This window comes from Micropterus salmoides, unplaced genomic scaffold, assembly GCF_014851395.1.
Source record: "Micropterus salmoides isolate LMB-PRFRI ecotype aquatic unplaced genomic scaffold, ASM1485139v1 Ms_hic_scaffold_22, whole genome shotgun sequence".
Classification (NCBI taxonomy): Eukaryota; Metazoa; Chordata; class Actinopteri; order Centrarchiformes; family Centrarchidae; genus Micropterus; species Micropterus salmoides.
Genome location: NW_024041373.1, coordinates 6,956,395 through 6,983,454, shown reverse-complemented (window position 1 = coordinate 6,983,454; position 27,060 = coordinate 6,956,395). Strand labels below are relative to the sequence as shown.

General features: G+C 41.8%; 1 protein-coding gene across 1 annotated transcript in view; it reads right to left on the bottom strand.

Moving 5' to 3' along the window:
* The window catches only part of LOC119917305 (adhesion G protein-coupled receptor A3), a 170,752-nt gene that overhangs the window by 29,213 nt on the left and 114,479 nt on the right, over positions 1-27,060 (bottom strand). The window contains 2 exon segments of the mRNA XM_038737568.1: positions 4,075-4,202; positions 26,779-26,987. Coding sequence (XP_038593496.1) covers positions 4,075-4,202; positions 26,779-26,987 — 337 coding nt within the window.

Sequence of the window (27,060 nt, the reverse complement as noted above, 5' to 3'; positions counted from 1 at the left end):
AGCGCTGTATTGGTCTCCACCAACTCCCGAGGGAAATCTGTCTCTTTAGCTGCTAATTGCTTTACTATGTTCACTAGCAAGTCGCTAACCTCATCTGTCTGATGTCTGGTGCTTGGCAAGTAGTGTACAGTGAATTTATTCACGCTTTTTCAGAGAAAAATGCTGCATGCTGGGGCTGGAAGTGATGCAGATGAGAGTGTTAAGACAGAACCACAACAGTAAAGTTGCAGGCAGTAATGTGAATTTGTCAGTATGAGTGACCCCTTTTAGATTACACATCAGCTGAGCCATTGTTAAAGGATAACTTTGGTATTTTTCAACCCTATTTTCCAACATGCATCTAACAGTCAACTGTCCCACTGCTGCCAAATGCAGCAGTGGGACAGTTGACTGTTATGGAAAGGATCCCTACAGAGATATACGGTGAGACACAGACAGAGTAAAATCCTTGTTGCTATATCACTCCCGTCAATCTCTCCAGTCTACTTCTGTTCAGTTTTTATCAATGGAATCTGGTTGCTTTGATAAGAGCAATATTGTGACTATGTCTGGTAAAACAAAAGTATCTTACTCTTTAAAAGTATATAAAGGATCCTTTCCACAATATTGTCAGGCACTCCTAATAACAACCTGAGCTTTTCAGTGGCAAAAACAAGCACTTTGAGGTGCCGCAATTGCCGAAGTACAAAAGTTACCATTTAATAGAAAAATATTGATAAGAGCAGCTTTAAGTATTTTATTTTGTTGCTTGTAAACTATCAATTTGGATTAAAACATATTGTAACAGAACATTGTAACAACATGATGAGGTTGTCTCATTTTCAATAAATATTGTTTAATTCTTAGAATTAAACAATATTTATAATATAACAAGTTAACTGATATTATCTCTGACCAGCTTTATGTGACCTCTTTTGGGGTTCTCATGTTGTTATGTCATGCACACATGTTGGTAGCATGGACTGTATATAAAAAGGTTGGTAGCCATAAACCCTGCGATGTTTTTGCTCTCTTTAATTACAGGCTTATGTATTCTTGTCCAGTGTTGGGCAGTAACTCGTTACTATAATATTGTTACTTTTCCCAGTAACTAGTAATATAAAGTAATATTATTACAGTTACTAATCCAAGTAACGCTGCGTTACTGCGTTACTGAACGCATCATCCTTGACGTGAATGCGAGACTGTGCGGCAGGTCGGCGGCACTGGAACTTCTGTTGTTCATGTCCGCTGATAGCCAAAAACTAAAGGAAGACTGGAGAATGAGGGAGAGAGGCGTTCTTTCTACAGCTGTAAGTAGCTACTGCCATTATTGTGTCACAGTCTAAGATGGAAAGAACATTGTTGTCTGTTGTAAACTCTGTGTGACCAGCAAAAAGCTTTCAAAAGGTTTTTATTAGTTAAAAAGTCGGGAGACTGCTTTGGGGGTGAAGGGGGGTAGGAAACACTGGGAAGTAATATAGTAACGTAACAAGTAACTTAACAAGTTACTTTTATCACACAGAAATAAGTAAAGTAATGTAACTTTTTAAGGAGTAATAAGTAACTATTAATTGTTTACAATTTCTCAGTAACTTGCCCAACACTGTTCCTGTCGCAAAATGTGTAAAATACTATCCACATATTCTTATTGTTTTGCCCCTTCTTATGGTATCAATTACAAGTAATTTCACAAAATATCCACCAAGATTTCCATCATGCTTTGGCTGATGTATCTTGGCCTATCTTGCTGGCAGAGATAGAACCAAAAGCACATGCTTTATGCATGTGTGTATGCGCTAGTGAGCTAAAGTGAGAAACAGGCACGATCTACTGTGTCTATCCTTGAACGGCCTCCCTCGCATTCTGCCCATTTAACACACGGTCCCGGCGCTTCACGGCTTGGATACTGTCAGTCAGCTGGAGTGATACTACACAACTCAAGTGTTACTAAACAGAGATGTGTTTTAGTGCTGGGGAGTGCCTAGGGGAAGTGTGGAGGATGAGGAGGTGTTTGTTAATGTGAGCGCCATTGAAAGAAAAACCCTGTAACCCTCCCTTGTGTGTGACAGACAACACAAAAGTTCTGGCTTCATATCTAAAATATGAGTTTGTTGTTTTGTGTGAACTTTACATGTGTACATGTGTCTTAGTTACAATATGTTTTTTTATAAGCAGATAACCTGGATCTTTGAGAAACCTGAATGTGCCAGCTGGATCTTTCCGATATAAATCTGGATACTGTTGCATGTAAACACCTTTTCCACGTTTCTGATCATTCTCTGCCATTCTCACAAGTGTGTCAACTCAAGTTATGGAGTAGTTAGTCAGTTCATTTAAAAAAAGAAGGTAAATGATGCAATGATGACCAACATGCTGAGATACAAGGAGAGTCTGACTTCAGTAATGCTGATCATAGGTTTTCTTGCTCTTATTTTTCATTACTGGTAATGAAATGAAGAAAATAAATCCAATGTGGTAAATAAAGAAGAATTCAAAGAACCAAAAAATAAACAGTTGATTCGCAACAGTGGAGGTAACTCACTTAGTACAAAAAAAACAGAGATGTGCAGGGATGATGACACACCTGCAGATGGATGATCAGAAACCTGGAAACTGTTATACACAAACATCATATCCTTAATATGATCCAAACCAAGAGTCAAAACTAGGATGCTAGCATGTGCATGTAAACGTGCTCACTATGTCTGCTCTGAAAGTAATATTTATACATATGACTAAACTGCTAGAGAGCATCATTGCATGGTCATGCACCTTTCTGATTCCAATATAATAACTTGTAATGGAGAGCAAGTTCTGAAATATGATTGAAAGTCTAATAAAATACCTGTTGAAACAGCATCTTGTAAGCACTCTTCTTCACATCATTCCTATTAATGTCTTTACACCCTATGAATCATGACTGTGTATAATTTGCAGTTAGTTCCACTAATAATATTAGACAGAATTTCAAAATGACCTACAATTAAGATTTTAAAGCCACTACTTCTGTGCACAGCAGCAGAATATCCAGTGGTGTTTGTTTATGTTTCACTTGAATCAAAAATCTCAATCTCCTGCAACTGGGAAATTGGTCCTCCCTGTATAGCAGATTTCAATTTCTTTAGTCAATACTGCAGTGCAAGACGAGTATGTGATGCTGCTGTTTGGAGCCCCAGATGCTGTCATCACTGTCTGACTGCAGAAGGACGCACCCTGTCTCTGTCCCAGGTGACAGAGATGGATGCAAACCGCAAATGCTGCAGAGCGTTCACACAGTTTAATAATTTTGCGCTTTAGTCACAGTAAGGAGTGGAAAGCATAAATAATAACAAATATTTCTGTCTGAGAAAATGTCAGTTAACTGTGTTTTTCTAAGAATAAAACATATATTTTGAAATGAAATTTTTCCTTTATATTAAAATGGATGGAGAGCTATTACAATAATACCACATTAATGCCACGGACATGATAAAGTGACTGATGCTCTTCAAGATCAACAGATGATGAATTGGCGTGCTGAAATAAGATGCCATTCAGGCTCTCCCTTGCTTTAATAACAGCATCCACTGCAAATGAACCTAATAAGAGCAGACAGATACCACAGTGCAAAAGCATGAGAGCCACACGGTGCATTCTCTGTCCTTATCTCCATATGGAAAAAAGGCACAAAAGGTGGCCAAAGTAGCCCTTAGGAATCCACAGAAGCATACATTTCTGCTATGACACATACACGCACACACACCACACGCCCACGCACACACACACCACACGCACACGCACACACACACACCTGTTTCTGTTTTATATCCTCTTAGTAAGACAGGCTGCAGTGCTTTACGCCAGCCTAAAGCGTCTGACTCACTTCACAGTCAGCTCGGGATCTATGACAGAGGACTCAAAAACAAACTCTAACCCATGAAGGACAAAAGGTGAGAAATTAAGACATTACATAAGGTAAGGTTCCGCCCGAGTGTCCATATGTAGAAATGAAGTTAAGGGCTATGATTTAAAAATTAAGGTGCGACAGGCTGGAGAGGCTTTAAGTTTTAAATGTACACTTAAAACAGAGTCAAGGTGGTGCTTTCTTCTCACCTGTGGTGCACTATGTACGTAATGATGGAGGCGAAGAGGCAGAGCAACATGACCGCTGTGCAGGCATACACGACCGGGTGCAGAAACTCCCCAGGGTATGGGGGGAAAGACAGCACCTTCTTCAGATCCTGAAGCAGAAAGAGAGAGAGAGAAACTGGGGATAAGACACAAGTCATCATTAATAAGGTATCACAAAAATAATCAGTGAGCAAGAACCAGGCCCGCACAGTGACAGCATTCCCGACAATCCACCCCAGAGGCAAAGATGATGAGCTCTCCATATGCATAGGCACTATACTGTGCCGACGAGATATGCAAGCAAAATACAAATGAATGTCAAGTAAATGTCTTCGAGTAAGAACGCTTTCCAAATCAGCATAAAAGAGTAACAACCCTGTTGAGTGAAAATTCATCCCCCTGCATTTACATTTTGCATTTCAGGCATTCAGCTGACACTCTTAGCCGGAGCGACTGAGTGCAACAATAGCATAAGTGTCCTAGTCTGCCAACATTAAAAGCAAAACAAAAATGGATAGCAGCCAGGCAAAAAGGGAAAAAAGAAATGACAAAAGTTAAGTCGCTTTTTGTGTCTCTAAAAGACACATTGTTAACAGACGCTCATTAAGCCTTTATCAACATCACAGTCCATTTGCTCGGTAATTTATTCCACATGACAAACTTCTTCAAATCATACAGCACACATTTTGACAGCTACAGCTTAAAACTCTCAACGCACAGACAACTTTTTAATACTGTGATTTACCGTTGCATTGTATCTGTAAGCTTTAGATGTGTTGTGTTAAGAGGCAAAACAAGCTATTGAACAAATCTGTACACCCATTTCACATGCACTTGACTGCTCTCGCTCTATGTGGAGCCAACAGTGACATCACGATTTAGGCTCCATCGTGTTGACGTTGCTAAATAAAGCGCACCTTATCTCCATAACCCCGCCAGCTCAGTGTGAGTTTGTGTCTGCGAGAGTGATCCGCATACATGCTGTCTGACTCCATCATTGTCTCTGTGAGTAGCCAAGTGGGATATTCTCTTTCCATGTTTATCTAAAGGATGATGAGCCTGTCGGGGCCTGCGAGGGGTTGTGACCTTCAACTGAGCATTTATAGGCACAGTTGTAAAGTAGTAGCTCCAGACAGAATAAATGGTTTTGGGGGACAGGACACTGGGGAGATGTAGAACAGGAGACTGTGTCTAATAAAGACTTTCTAGTGTGTTTAAGGAGGAAATAGGAAAAAGGAAGTGAAAGATTTGTTTTCTCAATGGAACCTTAAAAGGTGCCATTGAAGGTATAAGCAGTCATTGCTCTGATGTTGTTGTTTACTTTCAAAAGATCACTTGGTCTTTCCTTTGACTGTCAATTGCTTATGGTTGAGTTTTTGATTGTTGTCCTGTGTATTAAATTTGGTTTTTATTTCTGTGCTAGCTACCTACGTGTTTTATTTACTGTAAACTGCAAACATAAAATACATTACTTCTAAAACACTAAGACATGTTTCACATCCATCCATCAACCCACCATACAGCACTTTTGAAAGTGCTTTACAGGGTTGAACCAGGATTAAAACATTTCAGGACAGAGGCAAATAAAATCCGGCAATTAAAGCTAGGGTAGATAATTGATTTCAGAAGGCAAGGCAGCAGGACAGGCAAGGCAAGTCTATTTATACAGCACCTTCCAAACACTGGATCCATTCAAAGTTTTACAAAGCTTTTCAAACCCAAAAATACAAATACGGATGCAAAAAATCAAATCATATACAAAAATACTTTTTGTTATATGTTTTGAAATTCTCTTTACATCCTCACAGCAATTAATTAATCAAATTCTTTTACACAAAAATGAAAACAATCTGGTATCTATGGCTGTGGCAGGATTGTATTAAGCACAGCCAATCATCTCATTTGTCTGACTTAAATGACTGGCTGGTCTACCTGCACGCAATCTGCCTGTGTACTCAAGAAAATGTGTTCTGCAGGAGTGGCTTTGGAGTAGGGCTGAACAAGTATTTGCATTTGCGATATTATCTCGATGCAATAAAGCCAGATTTTCTAATCGCGAAGGCTGCGATTTCACTCTGCTCACATGACACCCAAGTGGAAAGCAGTCTGCCGACAAAGTTGTTGCTTCGTCTGCCAGTTACGTTGTACTTTGCCTTCTTGTTATACAATGGACTTAAGCTTGACAGAAGCTGAGATTACATAAACTTTAGCGTCACACAGGGAATGAAAGTAGCAGCCGCCACCCGTGGGTAACTTGGTGGTGGTGGGTGAAATCATCGGGCCATCCGCGGCTTTGACGGAAAGCAAAAATGCACAACATAAAGACACTGTGGTGACAGTGTGGACATTGTGGAGGATTACAAATACCTGTGAGTGCACATGGACAATAAACTGGACTGGGCCAAGAACACTCAAGCCCTCTACAGGAAGGGCCAAAGCCGTCTCTATTTTCTGAGGAGGCTGAGGTCCTTCAACATCTGCAGGACGATGCTGAGGATGTTTTATGAGTCTGTGGTGGCCAGTGCTATCCTGTTTGCTGTTGCATGCTGGGGCAGCAGGCTGAGGGTAGCGGACCCTAACAGACTCAACAAACTGATCCGCAAGGCCAGTGACGTTGTGGGGGTGGAGCTGGACTCTCTGTCGGTGGTGTCAGAGAGGAGGATGCTGTCCAAACTACATGTCATCTTGGACGATGTCTCCCACCCACTCCATGACGTGCTGCTCAAACACAGGAGCACTTTCAGTGCAAGACTCATTCCCCCAAAATGCACCACAGAGCACCACAGGAAGTCATTCCTGCCTGTGGCCATCAAACTTTATAACTCCTTCCTTTAAGTGTCTGACACTTAGTCAGTTATTAAACTAGACCTCATTATCTATTTTCTGTCCAATATTACCTGTTTAATAATTAATGTGCAATATTCTCTGCTGCTATTTATTCACATGTCCTTTTTGGTTCACCATAATAATTCTTAATAATGTAAATATTGTACATACCCACACTCCTTTATATTTGTGTTTATATTTTATATTTATACTCTTATATGTATATACTCTTTATCTATCTACCTTTGACAAGTGTGCAATTGTGACAAAAGAATTTCCCTTCTGGGATCAATAAAGTATTTCAGATTCTGATTGTGATATACAGTCTATGGTTGTAAGGTGAGCGTATTGTGGCAATCGGCGCCTACGTCATACACACAGCCACCAGTCAGCTCAGGAAATATCTGTGTAATAGTGTTTCAAACCAAACTCACATGTCCGAAAGAGGCCCAGTCTGTCCAGAGTTACTGCCCGATTACAGCCAGTGCGCTGCTTACCAGCATTGCAGGCTGCGGGGGAGGAGGGGGACTCCGGTGTTGTCAGCGAATTACTAAGCTTGTCTATTAAACACGAGAGGCAACACTTGGTTTTATTTTCGTTGTCTTTTGAATTGAACCTCAAACTGAGTATTTTTTGTTTGCTTACTAGGATACAGAAAGATGGACTCCTAGGAGATTAGAACTGAGATAAGGACGCGTTAATTGGTGGTTGATCTGTGGGTTTTGTATTGAGCGCTTACTGTATAACACACTGTGGTGAACTTAGTTTTTCTTGTGGTCTGTAGGCCGACCTGATGATATTATATCATATTACTTAATGCCATGACTTGACTCAAATTATCTTTCTCATATTATTATAATTTGATATATCTTCTCCACCACTGCTCAAAATAATAATTCTACCTAATTCATCATAACAAAAGAAAGAAAAGTGTAGTTCTAGATCTAATATTGTGTTGGTCATAGTATATACTGATTTACTGCTTGTCCATTTTGAATAATACAGATGGTAAAGAGCTTAAAAATTAATCGCATATTAAATTGCAATCGCATTATTGGTAAAAAAAAATCTCAATTCGATTATTTTCCAAAATCGTTCAGCCTTACTTTGGAGGGACGCAAGAAGGGAGGGGGTGGGATTTCTTTGGTTGGATACTTTCAAAATGTAGTTGTCTCCTGGTAGTTCTCCAACATTGCCTACCTCAGCTTTAAAATACAGAAACACAGAAATAAAAGGAATTAAAATAAAAGCCCTAACAAGAAATATAAAAAATAATAATTAAACAAATATAAGACATCTTCATGAGCTTGTCTTTTAGTATTTGTTAAAGCAGAGGAGCTGCATTTTGTACCAGTTCAAAATGCATGGGCTGGAGCCTTTTTCTTTTTTCTACCTGTACATCGGCCAGAAATTAGGAGTTGCTTTCGTCTATTTTGTCTGATTTTGAGTGGTGAATCTGTCACCATGACCAATGCAAATGTGCTGTCTTTGGAGTTTGGGAGGAAACCAGAGCGCCCACAAATTGACACAGACTTCAGGCGAAAATGCTAACTCACACAGAATGGTACCAACAAAGTCCCAGGGATGCCACCTGGATATGGGCTTTTTTGGAGTGGTGCCTGTGTCCACCTGATGAATGTACCTCCAACATTCACTCTTCTTTTAGGTCTGATTTGCTCTACACCAATACCTGGGGGAAACATCTGACTCTTTCCCCTTTCTTCAGTGCTAACCTTGTCTGTGAAATGTTAACTGTGGGGTTTATCCGAGTATTTTTGCAGCTGTCTGCTACTTCTGTAAACAAGGCTGGTGGAAGTGATGAGACTAAATCAAATCATTAAGCAGAGGATGTACTTCCTGCAGCAGCTGAAGAAGTTCAGCCGGCCAAAGAAAATGATGGTGCACTTCTACACCGCCATCACTGAGTCCATCCTCACCTCCTCCATCACCATCTGGTACGCTGCTGATACCGCCAGGGACAAGGGCAGGCTGCAGTGCATCATTCGCTCTGCAGAGAAGGTGATTGGCTGCAATCTTCCTTCTCTTCAGGACCTGTACGCCTCCAGCACTCTGAGGCGAGCAGGAAAGATTGCAGCTGACCCCTCCCACCCTGGACACAGTCTGTTTCAGACTCTCCCCTCTGGCAGGAGGCATCAGGACCAAAACCTCTCGCCACAAAAACAGCTTCCTCCCGTGTGCAGCTAGCCTCATCAGCAAGGCCCGGGTCCTCCACTGATACTGACACACCCCTTTCAAATAGTGCAAATGTTTCCGCACGTGTAAATATTATTTAATTTCATATCATGCACAAACCTGGAAATTTGCACATATTTGTTGTTAATTGTTGTTATTCTATATTTTGATATTTTGTCAAATATATATTTTACACTATATCCTCTCTCGTAGCAATATGTCTGCACGACACTAACCCGGAATAATGCACATGTAAATTTCTGCCACGTTGTTCTTTCTCTGCAAATAGTGTATTATTTTTCTCTATTCTTTTTATTCTTCTTGCATTTGTTTATTCCATATTATATATTTCTACATTTGTTTATGTCAACTGTATGTTTGTCTACGTGTAGCACCTTATCACCAAAGCAAATTCCTTATAAGTGTAAAATACTACTTGGCAATAAAACTCCTTCTGATTCTGAAAGACACTAAAACACATGGTAGAACTGAGGGGAACTTGCTAACCATAACTATCTCTGACAAATTATTCTTGCCTATTTTTTAGAAGGGGTGGAATAAAAATCCCCAGGATCATCGACATTTAAAAATACAAACATTTCTGACTGCAGCTTGTAGCCTGGCCAGAAAATCTAAACTGACAGGAGGGAAGGATGGGGGAAGAGCTGTAGAGAGGACTGTAATTACACCTTGGCAATAAAAGGTCCCATCATTTGGGAGAACAGATAACAGGACAAAAATGAAGAAGAGACGGAAAGAAAGGGCAGCGGGAGGATAACGCAACATGACAAACACATTCCACAATTCCAAAAAACAGCTTCACACAGTTACAAATTTACGGGGAATTGTTGAGTTTGTTTTTGTCCTCGGAGCGATGTCATGGAAGGACAATGAAAACTGGTGTTAATTACAGCTCAATGAATTGATTTTGCTGTAAAAAAGAAATGGTAAACCATGACCTGAAGCATCAGCAAGAAATCCTGCTGAAATGAAGGGTTAGAAATCACTAAGATGACTTGTATACTTAAAGAGCAAATAACACATCATAGGAGTTTAGATCGTGAAAAATAAGCCCGCAAAAACATCAACTTAACTAAAGGTCAAAGAGAAAACTTGTCCGTGGAAATCAGTTATTGCATCAGTAAACACCAAATCCTGCTCAGACATATTGAGCAGTTCAGCCTGACGCCATGATGTGAGTGACGGCAGCTATAGTTAAATGGCTTTAGGTGTGAGGGAGGAAGTCAAATGTTCTTATAGGACATATTATCATCATCACTGGACTTATAATGTTGACTGAGAATGTCAGCCTCTCGACTCCAGAGTCTTTAACCATTTCTCACCAGCCCACAGCAGTGTTCTGAGCTGCTTTTCTCAAAATCCAGATGTCATGCATCTTGGCAGTGTTTACTCACAAAACCATACGTGTGCCCCAGTGCCTTAGTTCTAGAAAGTAGTATATTGATTTTAAGTAAGACAGGCATCAACTGAGCTACAACTTTGAATGTTATTGCCAATTAGAAAACATTAGCATTTTTAAGAATCGACAGTATTTCTTTATTTTATTTTGGATTTATTTACAGCACTGTGCATCCTCTTTTTACTCTTTGCTGTTTCTAGTGGCTCATCCATTTTTGTCAACCATTGCATTGTGAGACTCTGGTGTCCATTAATATCACAGTCAAAAATCATGCAATTAGGTATGCATGCTGGCATTTTTGAGTACTTCATTTAGGATTTTTTTCACTGTGTATGTGCTACATACTTCAAACACATTTTGAGTTTATTAAAAGCCTAAAAGCTCTGCTAACAGCAGGATGTACTTTTGCCAGCATCCAACTTAACCACGACAGACCACCATCCTAGCTTTGCTGTCGATAGTGGAGCTAAAAATCAGGTGTGACTAAAGCTGCAGGAGCAGGAAAGGTCTTCATATCTGCACAGCAGGACATGGCATCCACACACAGGGCCTGCTGGGGTCTGAATTTACTGCTGTAGGAGATATTAACACTTTCATAGATGGCTCGATCCCTGATCTTTTCAGTTAGCTCAACTATTTTAAAAATTACTTAAAGGCAGGTTCAGCGTTTTGAAAGATGTGACACCCATAAAGAGGCAAAACAATCTAGCATTTTAGGATGTGACACTAATGTAACATGTTGGTGATGGTAACCACCATCAAAACCTATGGCAGACAAATGTATACACAATACAGCTGAAACAATTAATTAATTAGACAGAAAATCTGCTACTATTTGTATAATCGATTAATCTGTCAGTTTTTAAGCAAAATCACCAAAATATACGCAGGTTCCAGCTTCTCCAATAAGATTATTTGCTACTTTTTCTCTGTTATATCACGGCAAATTGAATATCTTAGCATTTTGTGCTGTTGATTGGACATAACAAGCAAATTAAAGATGCCACCTTGGGTATTAGGAATGTTTTACAGTCATTTCTCACCATTTTCTGACATTTTAATTATTCGTTACAACCCTAATACAAAGAATTAGGAGTACCACAAACATTATCCAAGGCATCAAACATTTCAAGCAGAAGTACTGGTGGACTAGACCAGCCAAAGAAGGACAGCTGTAGCCTAAAGGTTTGAGAATAAGCTGGCTGGCGGGGAGAACCAGGCTGGCTGAAAGTGAATGAGTAACAACTCATCTTTAACAGCTACTACAGAGGTACCCTTGTGCAAGGCGCTGAACAGCTGCTCAGAGGCCAACAGTAGCGGAACTGCAATTTTATGGGAAAGCATATACAGCAGCATAGTCTGAAAGCAAAGAAGGGCAAAGCTGGAATACAGCATGCATGCTCAGCAGAACCTTCCCCTGGACACATAAAGGTTAAAAAAAGACTGTACAGCAGGCAAAGCTGGGGGAGAGAATAAAAAGAAAAAAAGGAAGAGGGATGAAGGGAGATTGTCCCTTTCAGCAGATGGATAGGCCCTAATAAAAATGGCAAGGCAAACTACAGGGTGCCCTGAACAAATTGTTCATATTGCTCCTAGAAGCAGTGGTTATGCTCCTGGGGTGTTGTGGGGCAAACTGCTGCAGCACGTTCAGAAGAGAAGACTTGAGTGGGGTGAACGCACAATACGTATTTTGAACACTGTACTATATAGGATTTTCTTTAATGTGAAGATTGTCTTATATTTGTGACTCTCAAAGGCTGCTACTTTGGACTTTTACACTGAAGCTTGCTCATTAAATTACGTATAGATCTCACAGTGCTGTGCAACAGATACAGCCTGTAAAGTTGCAATTCCCTTGTTGACCCGGCTGTCATGATGACTGATAGGCTATTGGCATAGCTTGCTGCGTGCTCTAAACTGCTCTTCCCTGTTGTACTGTTCCATGCAGAAGCCTCTAGGATGTCTGTCTCCTAGAGACAGGAGAAGCCAGCTTCAAATGTGAATCCTCCACTCCAGTTATTATCATTACTGCCATCGTATTACATCACAGCACAGTGGCCACTTTATTACTGTGACTGTGTGGCAGGACAATGTGACCGGCCCTCTGACAGCGCAATTCATTACAGAGAGACAACAATATTACCATACAGGGCATCTTAGTTTAGCCTATTCTGGATTAGCAATGACATGTTACATCTAAACATGACTCCATTGTCCCCTAACCTCTGCAGCTAAACAGGCCCCTGATCCCCTGTTTGTGTTGTAGTTACTACTTTAATCCAGGATTCTCCTTCCCCATGCCAAAATCAGATTACCAGAGTCAATTAAACTTGATCCATAATCTCAGAACACAGGCACAGTGGGTGCAAGGTTATCAGGCCTGCAAAATAAAATGGGACAAATACACTGTTGATCTGAGAGGACTTACAGGCTCAGTGTCATGTTTTAGCCTGATGATTGGTTATGATGATGAACTGCATAACCTGTTAAACCTACATGCAAATAATTCCCTGAAATTCCCAGAATTTAACGCATTTTGCTTTTAATTGATGCTGAATCTGTAAGCCAATCTGTAACATATGTCCGTGCAAATGTGCTGCTTTCCCTGTTGTAATCACATTGGTGCACGCAAGAATGCGCAAACATTGTGGGAGAGAGGGAAGAGAAAGGGAGTGAGAGAAAAACAAAATTAAAATCCTCTAGTGAACAGCCTGCGGGCTCCCGGCTCCCAGCTCCCAGCTCCCATCCAGCACTGTATTTTATCATCCTTGAGTGGCCGCGTGAACGCTGTGAGTGTGCAAATCAAACCCACTCCGGCTTGCATGTACACCACTGGATAACAGAGTGAGACAGGACAGCAGCGGGACAGAATAACCTCCGGACTTGACAACAGTCCGAAAAACGGTCATGCACCATTAATGCAGGTCATCAATGTTTCAGTGGTACCTTGTGGCTGTCACTCAGCTCACAGCTTTGAAATACGTTCCTGCTTGTAATCAGCACCTCACCCGGCGAATATTCAATAGAGAAGGCAAACGAGGCCCACCGTGAAAAGAGTAATCAAATCACTTGGAATCAAGTACACATCCATCAAATCGACAAACATTTTGAGCTGATGAGGAACTTCGCTCGGAATAAAAGATGAAGCCCCTCAAGATGAGCACCGTCATTTGAGGCTCCGACATGTCAGCCACGCTGTATCTATCTTCTCAAACATCAACGGGGCATTGTTTCATTAGCATTAATTTCTCTAGAGCCTCAGATTATAAGTGGTGTATTTAGGTTTAGGCTATTCAAATTCCTACACAAGTTATTGCAATTGATGTTCTGTGGAGATGTTTAAAGCGTGACTACCAAATAAATGAGCCTAGTGCACTGCTCAACCTTGCAAACAGAGTACAAGCTCATAATTCACTGTAGGCAAACCTCCCTCTACAACTGGAACACAGATACGTGGTTGCTGAAGTCTGGTACGGACAGAATGAATCAATAGAACAAATGTGAAATCAGGGAAAAGATTACTTTTTAATATAGGGCAGAGACACTGGAATGACTCTAATCTCTTTCTTTCTTTAGCTTTTATCCAGGAAAGACTTGCTGAACATGATGCCTCCTTTCACACTACTGGGAGCGGACCACAGGCTGACTTCACTTAAAACCACAAATGCCAACCTCGTGGTGGCGCTAGAGGAAAAGTTAGGAGATCACCAATGTCTTTAGGATCACGTAGGAATGAATGTCTGTACAACATTATCTGCCAATCCATAAAGTAGATGTTGAGATACCTCACTAAATAAGTGAAATCTTTGACCTGCTGGTGGTGCAACAGGAACATTCAGAGGATCGCCCATTAATATCCATTGTACCGGCACACTCGATATCTGTGCCATGTCCATTTAAAAGTGGTCATGCTATTTCACTAAAACCCCAAAAGATCAGCCTGCTGGTGGCACTACAGGAAAAGTCAGAGGATCACCAAAGTCTGTAGGATTTATCCTCAGGGTACCAAGATTCATTTTAAATTCTGCCAAGATTCTTCAAGTTTCCTAAATCTTTTGCATTTCTGTCCTTGTTAATAAAATTAAGCAAAAGGTTGAATAAAGATTCAGTAGGATAATTGTTAGCCTCTGAGTTTAGTGGTTCCAGGTACTTTGCCAACCTGGAACCCAAAATTTTTTCACGCTTAACATTAGATTCAACCCACATCTTTGCTCCTCCATACTCGTGAGAAAACCTTCCATCTCAGTCTGAGAACATAAATCAATAAAAATAAATCTGAGAGAAGATTGCTAGAGTAAAGAGGCTAGAATGAGTCTTTTTTTGTCTAAAAGTGAATATATGAGCAACCTGAACCTTGCCAATGTCATGTCATCATCTTTGAACGTGTGTGTGTGTGTGTGTGTGTGTGTGCATGAGAGAGAGAGAGAGAGAGAGAGAGAGAGAGAGAGAGAGAGAGAGAGAGATGGTTAGTAGGTGTTGTCTGAGAAGGGGTGACTCATCTCTTCCAATCGCTACACACTACAGAGTGCTCAATAGGTGGGGCTCTATGTGTGTGTTCAGACATGTGCACATACACATACTCATAATCACAGGCACAGAGACACAGAAGCAAACACAAGGGCAAACACACATGCCAGTAACACCTCGGCTCTATTACGCACACTGCTCACGCTCTGTTCTCAGCTCCCTGAGATGGCATGCTGTTCGAGTGTGAGCATACATTACACTGGTCCACACCTCGTTCCCTTCCCAAAACATGCCCTTTTTTACTCTGTAACAATGGGTGAGAATAGAGCAACGCTCCACAGGTTCTGTTCCGTTAACACTTTAAGACGGCGCGGCGGAGAAGATGCACTGTAAACCCAGCCTCTGCAAGCAACACAATGCAAACAGCCTCTCCAACAGAATGCATCACTCTCTGGCAATGGAGGTCTCAGCGGGTAAACAAGCTTACGTTTGCCTGTGTGGTGCTTAACAACGCCTAGCTGGTGCATTTACAGAGCTCGCTCTCACACACACACACACACACACACATCTGTTGCTGTCCACCATTTTCATGTGCTCTTTCTCTGTCTCCAGAACAAACCACTAATAGCCCTTCTAGTGCTGGCTAACTGCATAAAAAACAACTGTGTAATGTTGGACATTTTATGGCTGTGCCATATTGTTACCAAAGCTTTTTGCGGGGTGCTCTTAAATAAATGCAGTCAATCCTGCAAAGACAAAACGCATGAAGAATATGTTATATGGCGCATCCAACAGAAAACAGCTTGTAGCAGGGGAAACAATGACAAGCAGTGATAGAGGAGATAAGGAGATGAAGGAGTGATTATATAGACAAAAAAAACCCTAAAGAGTAAGACAGATGGAGAGAGAAGAACTGGTAAATGATCACCCTTTCCGCCCAGGAAGCTACTGTATGTCTGACTCAGATCTCTCCCTCAGCCTCTTCCCCATCCTTCCACCCCCAGACCACAATGCATTACCCCCTCCTTTTTGATTACAGATTGCTCACCGTGATCTCAGCCCAGTTCAATTTTACCATCTGACAGTTTGTGCTGTCTGTGCCATTTAGCCCTAAGTGGACGCTCCATCTCCTCCGTAGGCAATTTACATGTTTGCATCTGGTTAGGGCCATTTGTAAGGCAAAAGCAAAGCATCAGAACAGTGAAAAAGGAGGGAGTTTCAACGCCCAGATTAGTTTTCACCTTAGATACCGGAGTGCATCGCTCATCCGTGCAGAATGGGAATTCAGAAAGGAGATTTTTAAGTGAGCTTTGAATTTGAAACACAGTGACTCAAAGGCCCGTCCATCGACATGTAATTCACTCCGACATCAAAATGTTTTGACATATCTTCACCCACTTTGACATACTCTCGAACACACATGACAACGATACACATATACTCATACCAAGATGGATAGACACCACTCGACAATACGATGCCACATAATACTGAAGATAAAAACAATGTTTCCCTTTTAAAAGAATCTCTATTGAGATCCATCAAGCTAACGTTGTTGTGTCCTGAAGCACCAAGAAAAAGCTATCCAGAGTGTTTGGAAGAGCTAAGGCTTCCCAATCTTGCTGCTACTCCAAACTGCCCAATGACTCCACCTAGCTGGCACCTTGGACAATTTAAATAACTGATATTGGATCTGTCATGGACTTATTTCATTGGACTCACTTTGCTGGACCCTTTCCTTAGGCTTATTTAATTGGACTTCTTATATCTGATTAGAGATTTATGCTCACACTGTTCAAATATAATTGTTGCACATTGTGTTTCTTCTGTTTTACCGTTACAATTTTCTGTTCACTTTTAATAACCATGTTTCCACCTACAGCAGCTGTTGCACACCCCACTGTCCAAGAAGGAGGAATCTCTCTTTGAATAGACTCTCCTGAGGTTCCTTTTTTCCCTTATGTACTAAGGTTGTTTGTGGAGTTCCTTGCAGCTGTCTTGGGCCTGTAAATCCCTGTGAGACATTACATGTGATACTGGGCTATACAAAGATATTTGACTTGAGTAAACTTTTGATGCTTTATCTTACACATTACTGCAGTTTTTCCACCTTTTAAGCCCTCTGCTGTACCTTGTCCCATCCAGCAACCATCGCCATGGCCCATAAACAGCCCTGTTGATGTATGATCCATCCCCCTGTGAGCAAAGACCGAAGTAAACAAAATGTCCAGTTCCAATCCTCCTTCAGGGATGAAGCAGTTATTATTTAGTATTTTTTGTATTATCAACAAATCCCATGAAAAGACCACAACCACAATGATCCTACTTTCCCAGCTTGTCTGTAGCAATCAGTCCCAAGCCCATTTGCTTCTACAAACAACATAAACCTTTGAAAACTGGTAAAAAAAATTTTTTTCAAGTTTTTAAAGGCTCAGAAATATCCAAAAGCAGCTGTCGTTTTAGCAAATGTCATTTGAACAGAAGTAAATAGTATCATTTATGGCTTAGGATTAATACACGCTAGTATTAACAGGATCAGGACGGTGTATTTGGACAAAAATGGAGCTGTATGGCATAGAGGAATAAGATATATCAGGCTTTGGCTACACAGACAATACTTGTCAGAAGGATAAACACACTGTTGTTTTTGGTCTTTTTATTGGATTTGTAGACAAAAGAAAAAAAAATACTATCACCTGTGTTATTATTTTTAAGCATGCTCACTACTTGTTAAATGCATGGTTCTTATGATGCGTCCTATCAGAGCGCACCAGTATGAAGTGCTCTGTCTGTGGAACTGTCTGTTCCAGATATCATCAGTTGGTCTTGTACTTCATGATTGAAAAAATGGAAAATTCTAACAAATCCTTGGCACCACCACTCTAGCCATGAAGAGAACACATTCCAACCTGAAAACTGTGAATGTTATGTTGATACCATTCCTTAAAAAAATTCTAAACTGTGAGATCTCTGACTAAAAATCTGAAGGATTCTTAATAGACCTTGCCAAAAGATAGACCCCTTCGTCATGTTATCGCTCCCCCTTCAAATTACGCAAGTCTCATTTTCTGCTGTCCTCATCTTCCTCCTAGGAGTGCACATGGGGCCACATTGCATCAATAACTGCTCCCTAATTACAAGCCTAGCAACCAACTGTAGCAGCAGCAGCAGCAGCAGCAGCAGCAGCAGCAGCAGCCACTCCACACCGTTACAGTAGATTTATATGCTGAAGAGTAGAAAGCTGAGGAGAATGATATGGCCATGAGGTTAACTGTCAAAGGTCCTGGTAATATAATAAACCACTTGCAAGAGTTTAGTCTATTATGAAATTGACTGTTGCCTTCAAACCTCAGCCTTTTCTGTTTTTGTTTTGATATACTTTTGCTAATCAGGGCTTGGCAGAGGCGGGCATCCTGGGAGCTGCCATCTTGGCTGACAACAGAGGTGGACATGCAGACAACCAGCCAGCCAAACATCTAGCTGGCCACAGGGCTGGATCACTTTCTGCACTGCCCTAATAGAGAAAAATAAACAAGCTCTTAACGTGTTTGTCTAGACTGCCCAGCATTGTGCAAATGAGGTGCTGTCCGGTTCAGTTAAATGCAGTGCACACATACTGCAACCCAATTGAAAGCCAGTGACAGAAACTCAAACAGAGGCAGAGAGAGGGAAAGAGAAAGACAGAGAGAGAGAGATAGAGGCTGTTTACACAGCATGTCCTCATTTCTACCAAGCTGTCTCTTGGGTTCAGAGAGGGTCGCACTGTCGACTAGGGAACAGCTGGTGAGAGAGGTGGAAGGGGGTGGGGGGACAGTTTCAGATCAGATGCCATATTACACACTTCCTTTTTTCCCTTTGCATGAATACTGTTTGAGACTGTGTACCGACAGTGTTCTAGGACATGAATCGTGTATGTCAGATGGCCTATGTCAGACGCAAAAGGACAAGCGGGACCGGTTTCATTTAAATCACTTGTGACTAATCATAGACTCTGCGGCAGATGTATGTGAGTCCACACTCTACTGCCATAAAAAACCTCATCTATATCTCATCCAAGTGTTCAGATCTGACTAATTGTTTGAGAAAATGTGTGCCAAAATCATCAACTTGCAAATAAAATCAAAATGTGACTACATCATTATCTTTCATAAAGACTGCTTGTCAGCAAGGACAGTTTTACATTTCAAGCAAGCGGTTTGCCTCGCTATAAAAAAACGTATCACCGTTTTGGCTGCCAATTAATCAGTGACTGTATATAAACAACATCAAAACTGTGAGACCACCGAATAGCCTATTAACTTTCTTTACACACGCAGACACATTAAGTGCAACAATCCCTTCTGCTGCAAGCAGCACTATTATAATCTTTCATACACTTAGCTGAGGAGCATACATAATTTGAATAACAATAGGTTAAAGAAATGCAATTTGTATCCAGGGTAAAAGAGGGATACGCACTGCATTAAAAATAGAGAGCATCAGGGAAAAGGTCCAATAATAAGTACTGGCTTACTCCAGCAATGCCAGGGCAAAACTGTTGATGTTGATGCAATAAATGGTGGTCTGTGAGCTTTGCACTCATTAGACAGAGAGAATATAATATGCATCACATGTCAGGTTATTGGCCAGCAGCAATCTGTTGGATGAGCCCAACCCTTCCGCTTTCACACCAAAGCAACTCTGCAGTCAGCAAACACTGAGAGGTTAAATCAGAACAGTAGCAACAGAACAAAGTCTGCAGTGGCGATGTGGTTTCAGCAAGCACACACGCTCCCTCACACGCACACACACACACAAACACACACACACACACACACAAAGCAATCCCCATGTGTGGAAGTAATCATGCCCGACATCAAATTTAACTTAATGCTTACAAATGGAACATGAGTGCATTTGTTAAATATTAACCTAAGCCAAACCACAACTCATGTGCAGTAAGTGCACACAACACAGTAGAAAACTAAGCCTCAGCGCAACTGGTGATGTCAGCTACTGGGGAGGAGGCTGCATGGCTGCCTACTCGCGGATGGAGGTGGATTACTGCTCGTCTGTCAGCTGCCACGTTTGGAACAACTGCGAGTGAGGTAAAGGGTGGGAGGTAGATGATGCTAAGTGGGCAGCAGATAATTAGCATTTACTCGAAGAATTAGCTTAAGCTGCATAATTATGATGAAGCTTACCACCAACACGAACACACACATTATGCATTACTGATTAGTCAGTTCTGTAAAACTATGTGGTTACTTTCAGTTACATTTGTGGTTTACTCCACATCCACAGAAATTACATTTCACATTTTTAAGTATGAAAAATAGCCCCCCTTGTGGTTTTACCAACATGTTAATCCAAAACAGTATCCAAAATCAAAGGAAAAGTTTAACATTTTGGGAAATACACCAATTCACCTTTTCGCAGAGTGTTAGATGGGAAATTCAATGCTACTCTCACATCTGTTTGGTAAATAATAGGGATGGGCATTTCAAGCAAAAATGCTATTTGATAGTCGCTGGGAACTATTTTCCAAAGCTCTGCTGATGTGGGATGGTAGCGAGACGTTGTGGTGGAGAACTTTATCTTCTCTGCAGCAGAGAAAACAGTAGACGACCTTAACACTATTAGACTGCAGCTGAGTGCATGCTGAACCGGGCCCAGGCCCACCTCTTCCAGCGGGCCTGGGCACGGTTAAGTACGACTCCGGCATGATACACATGTAGTGTGATCGCTAACCGAGCACAGATCTCGGAAATATATGCCACTATGCCGTGCGAGAGACAGCGCTTTCTCTTCTCCAACCCCCACCCTGAGCCACAGCCAGTGGCTCAGGGTGGGGGTGGGGCATGCTAACCTCGACAACCCAGCTGGGATCTAACGTTAACATAGCTATCTTTATTAACTAGGCTCTTTACATGCCTGCTAATTACTTTTTTAAGGTGGATCTCCACATTGACAGCTTTATGTTGTGTGTAGCTGTGTTCATGAGAGAGAGAGGGAACGAGGCGCTGAGTGAATATGTGCTCTGCACGCTCTGCAGTCGAATACGATTTTTAAATAGGCCTAGTAAAAAAAAAACAAAATGTGGTAGAGTCAGCATTGGTACTGTGGCGGGTCGCCATAAACAATCACTGTATGGGAAACACTGGAGTGATGGCATAAACATGCTCCGGCTCGGATCGTTTAGGCGCAGTGTGAGCATAGGCCAGCGGGAGAGTGGGGAGGGGGGACAATCGTGCTCGGGCACAATACAGAGCAACCGGGCCATGTGTGAGTACGCCCTCAGACGTACGTATTGTATGGTGCTCTGCTCCCCTAAAACAAACCTCCTTTTTTAATCCACTATCAGCTTACATACAACCTCAAGGCATCACCCCCCTCTGTTGATATCACAGTCTGTCGTCACTCCTTCCCTCTTCCCTTCCTACTACAATGCATGTCAGTCAGAAACTGCCAGTGCAGTGCTGTGAGACGTGGTTGCATATCTAAACAGGTCATCGTTATTATCACTGTAAATCCCTTCATCTCCTTAAACACACAAACCAAAGCTCCTTTAGTATGAAAATATCTCAGAGATAGAAAAGGGCATGAGGATAAAGTTAACCCCGCTGAAGCCCGAGCCTGCTCGTGGCCGAACGATGAAAACTGGCTTGTTGTCTCATTATGTCTGCCTTGACCAAGGATGTGGACAAAAGACTAATGAGGACACGTAATTTTGTGGTTGCGTTCTGAAAAACAGAATGAAAATGAGCCACAAACAAGAAAATATTGCTTCCGAGCTACAGGAGTTGACAGGAGGCCATTTTCGATTAGCAACACGTATCCAGCACAACTTACAGTATGTGTGGATTAGCACTAATTGCTAAACAAGAAGAAACCAAATGTGGATTGAATTTGAATGAACAACTCCCTTTAAATGTTGTTTTTTAAGAATGTAATCACTACCAGTTGGCATCTCCTCTATGAGGCTGAAGCACTTAAAGCTTTCTAATTTTATCTCCCTCCTTCCATCCATTTATCCTTCATTTCCTCCAAGTTACAACATTTCCAGGGACAATAACAGTGATTCAGTAGACTTTGTAGGAGATACACTGTTCATAAAGTGCGTCCTGATTATTTCTGTGTTCTCACAGTCATCAGGATGAGCGGTTTGGAGAAAGGGTGGATGGATCTCTCAGTCATTCTACTGTATTTTGTTCCTCTGTATGGGAGAAAGACCTTGTGGTGAGCTCCAGCAGTCAGCAGTAACGTCACACTGGTATTGAGCCTGTGGAAGACTCAGCCAATGCGAACTAATGTATCAAGATGGGATCCTGTCTTGGTTGGTTTGATTCAAGATGGAGTTACAGCAGCGAAGACAAGTGAATTGTGGCCTGTTTGGCGATTTTTGAAACAGCAGATACTCCTACTGAGACCATGAAGCCTTAGAATGAGAAGTGAGGTCAGGTATGACAGAGACTGTGTGAAAGCTGTTGGTGAGTCAGTATTTTTCCATGTGACTAAGAAATTATAATGCCAAAATTGTTATGCCAAATGCGAATCACACTTATATGGTGCTACGTCTAGGGTTAGGGGACAGCTCTAGCAGTCAGCACCGCTAATGTAACAACAAGACAATTACCTAGGTTACTCACACTCACACACACACACTTGCACGGAAATGACAGCTACAACTACTAACAACACACTGATAAGTCGTGATGTGCATTCATTTTACAGTTGATTTAGTAACATATTTAAACTCCAAGCTGATTCAGATTAAGGCATTACAATTCTTAAGTTACATTTAGTGGCTTTTGCTGTGGAGAAACAACAGGCCTTGACCACTTGTGAATCCCCACTGTACCTAGAAGAATGCTTTAAACAAAATTGGTGAATGTGACAAATTCTCTTCATTCAATTCATTTAAGAAGTAATCTGATTCTTGAATGAGGCCAAATCATTTCTGTTTACTACTGGCCTCAGTAATGGCCATGCTAATATTTTCTCATCAACTCAGACAATTTCAGTGGTATAAATATACTTAAGTACTTTGCTTAACTACTGTATGTATGTGTTTGCCATATGATTTAGCCAGTGACTCCCACATTTGGTTACCCCTTACGGGGAAGCGGTGTGTAATTGGGGCCCCTTGTCACTTTTCCTTGTCTATGAGTTAATAACCTTTTGAGGCCCAAATGGTTAAAGATATCCAATATTTCACAATAAATAAAAACACGTATGTAGCAAAGCTTTGTTCTAAGAAGTCATATCACAATCCCTCAGATTTACCTTGTGACCCTTTGAAGGGGCTCAACCCATAGGTTTAAATACTGAACTGTATGTACTGTAAATAAGTTAAAACAAGCTCTATCTGCAGTTCTAACAGTTATGATGCACAAACAATCTAATAATTTCATATATAATATTCACGGGGGAAATCTTTTTGCTGAATGAGTACTTTTACTTAATTACTACAGGTCATTACAGATCAGATGCATTGTGGATCTTGAATGCAACTCTTATGGGATTTTTGGTATGCCTTCTCAGGGGATTCTTACTTTAAGAACAGTTTGCTGATAATACTTCTGTATTTGTACTTAAGTGAGACTGAATACAGGACCTTCACTTGAAGTATTATTACGTTAATGTACTGGTACTGCAGTAAAGGATCTGAATACTTCTTTCACGACTGGACTATTCTGACTCTCTCTTTTTCATTCACTTCCCCGCCAAACACTATCAACAATAACCAATACTGTCCACTTAAAAATACAGATGCCTTCATCAACAATTCCATCCACACTGTATGAGACTCTTCCTTGTTAAACCAACACGTCACCTGTTCTACTGTAACTGTGATGCAGATCCATCACTAGAGGAGCCTCTTTTTTTGCAGGAATTTACTCCACTTCACATATTCATTATATCCTGTAAGGTGTTTGGGAATACATCTCTGAATAGCTCTCTCCCCTCATTGGACCATGGCCTTAGGGCCTTTGTTATGATTGGACACTTACAAAAACCCGCCACCCCTTCTGTGTATCTCTTGTTCTAAAGGTCTGCTCCTGCATATTAAACAGTGTGGAGCGTTGCAGCAATCAAAGACATCTCCTTCATCCCTGTAACCCACCTCAATGAATAAATAAATATATAAATGAAATTAGCTGCTACAGAGACAATAACAACATACACTACACAGTGTGGTTGAAGAGAAGAGGTGTGTCTTCAAGAGGAGGATAAAAAGGGGGTGTGGGGGGGTGAGGCTTGTCACTGGGATGAAGACAGATGATGAGGCTGCATTGCTGTAAACGAGTGATTCAGCCCTCCCTTCAGACAGACACAGGCCTGCGGGAGGTGGGGGGAAATGCATGGGAACTGTCCCCGGTGCTGAAATCTGGAACGGCTGTTTTCCGGCAGCTTGAAGTTCAGCTTCAGAGCACAAATCTGTATCACTACTTTTTGTGTAACAGGTCAGTAAATTGACCTGCGGAATAGAATGATTTTCTAAATCCACAGCTGGGGGTATAATAAATGCCCAAACAAAAGCTTTAGAGGCTGTTGCTGGTAAGTTTTACCACACAGATGCTGGTATTTGGCATTCTGATCACAAAGTCAGGGGAGGGAGATTCTCTACCATGTAATTCTTTAGCAGCCAAGTCAAAAATATTCTCATTAAAGTACTTTTTATATCCTTGCCCCCAGTCCCTAGGGACAATTGTATTGGTTTGTCATGCTATTTGTAGACTAATCATGTTCACACACACACACACACACACACACGCACACACACGCACACACACACACACACACAAGGCCCATAAGAACGGAATGTGAAAGAGTCTGGATCAACAGGAATTGAATATTGCATTGTGCCTTTCAGGCATCGGAGCCCCCCCCCCCCCCCAACCCCCACCACCAATTTCTTTGAAACAATTTTGTTGCAGTATTCATCTTTCAAAGCTGTCATGCTTTGTGGCTAACCCTTCTGTCAGTTTGCTCAACATCACAGATGCACCATGAGATGGATTCTTACATTGTATATTGCAGACAGCTGATCAAACAAGGAATTCAGCAGGATCATTTAGAAGCAAGGAAGGTGATACAGCCATATTAGATACAGGTGTAACTTCTGAGAGGGTACAAAACATACTTCACACTGCAAAGAAATGCAATCGCCACTGTCACCTTTTATAACACTGTCACAGCAGCGGTCTATCTTTGGTCATTTAGACTTTGCAACTTGTTTCCCTTATTCTCCTACGGAACACCAAAGCAGGGCCTTTATTTGAGTGCTGAGTTAAAAAAAAAAAAAGAGAGAGCTTTGCTGATGGAGGTTCCTCACTTGTAAATAAATTAAATTAAAAACGGTCAATTTGCAGTCAGGCAGTAATAAACAATCCCACTCCTAGTTTGACATGAAAAGATTATGCAACAGGTCTAGTACTTGCAGAAGCCATCCAAGGCTATAAGGGTCATTGTTGCAATATACAGCATTTTAGATGAGGCCAACAGGAGAATGATGTCACAAGTCCGTAAATAAGGGTCCTTTTCTCGGGCACTGCAGAGACCAGGCGGGTGTGGTGACTGCATTAGTAGACGCGCAATCCCCGGCGCAAACGCTCGCGTAAGACCATAATGTGTTCCTGTGACGCCCTTTTCACCATCGTTATGACTACCTTCTACTAGTCGGACGTGCCTTTAAGTTCAAATAAATCTGCTGCCAGGGAATTAGACAAAATTGCCGATCTCGCTTTATTCTGACAGCCAGAAGGTGCCCATAGACGGTGCGCCTCCCCAAGCCCGTGTTTGATAGAAAAATACATGCACAATGACAATCTGACATCTGCTCTCCATCTGACAACAGCTTAGTATTCTCCACAGACACCCCGCTCTCTCCCTCAGAGCACCCCATGCCGCTTTTGAATGCCGTTTTCCCCCTGTACCCCACTCTTTATCATTCCTATGCGGCTTTTTTCCGAGCCAGTTTATTTCCACACACGAACAACAACGGAATTGAACAGCGGCTTCATAAAATATGCAGGTAAAAAGGCAACTCGGAAAGCACCGACATCTCAAGCACACCACTTTTCATACTCTACTGAGAACTGACCTCCCAGTCTAACGAATCCCACTCTTCGGTAAACATCCGGAGGATTTCTTTTCATCCAAAAAAGCGGACCAGGCGCAGCGGTTCTATGGAGCGACTGGGCGATGTGATGCCATTGCGCTTTTGGTATTATCCTCATGAAATCAATTTGAACAGGGGGACGTCGTCGGGAGAAAGCATCTCGGCGGCGTCGTCACCAACTTGAGCGACACAGATAACGATGCTATGCTTTACAGTCCAACATTTTTGCTCGGCGATGGTTGCAACCAATTAGTACACCACTTGCGCTCGGAGGCGAATAGCTCGTGACAAGTCGCTCCTTCTCCTGAGCATCGCTACTATTTCAGCTGCTGTGCTGCTTTTTGGAAAAAGGTGGCAGACTATACAACACACGCAACTTCTCATTTCCAGGATATAGGGGGGGAATTTAGCGTAGCGCGTACTCCAAAGCCAATAAATCCCTGTAGCGCATTTGGCAAATCCTTTCCCTCTGTTGAAGAGCAACAATAAAAGAAGCTTTTAAAGGTCTCTGCATGAAGTGCTTCTTAAACACGTGACTCCATCTAGGCTATTCCATGGTGGGGAAAAAAAAGATGCATTTGATCCATAATAGGTCCTAAGCAGTGGACGATACGTAATGTGGGGGCATTTATGTGCTAAAATGAATGACACTGGCACCACACAGTAGACTACTCACCATTAGCACAGCAAAGTTATTATGATGGGTGCAATGAACAGTGGTCGTGTTGCCCCCGGAGCCTGTTATGTGACAGCCCTCTGCCCTCCAGCCACCGTGTCCATCCAGCAGGTCAAAATCCCAATAGGCTGCAGTGGGGTCTACACCCAGTGCGAAGTGCCTGAGAGCGATAGTAACGGAGTGCACGGCGCTCCCGAGGCTGCACCCATCTGCAAGAAAAGCAGGTCGTTCAATTAAGGAAACCAAGTGGAAAGTGTGTAAGTGCTATGGCAAAGGAAGCGT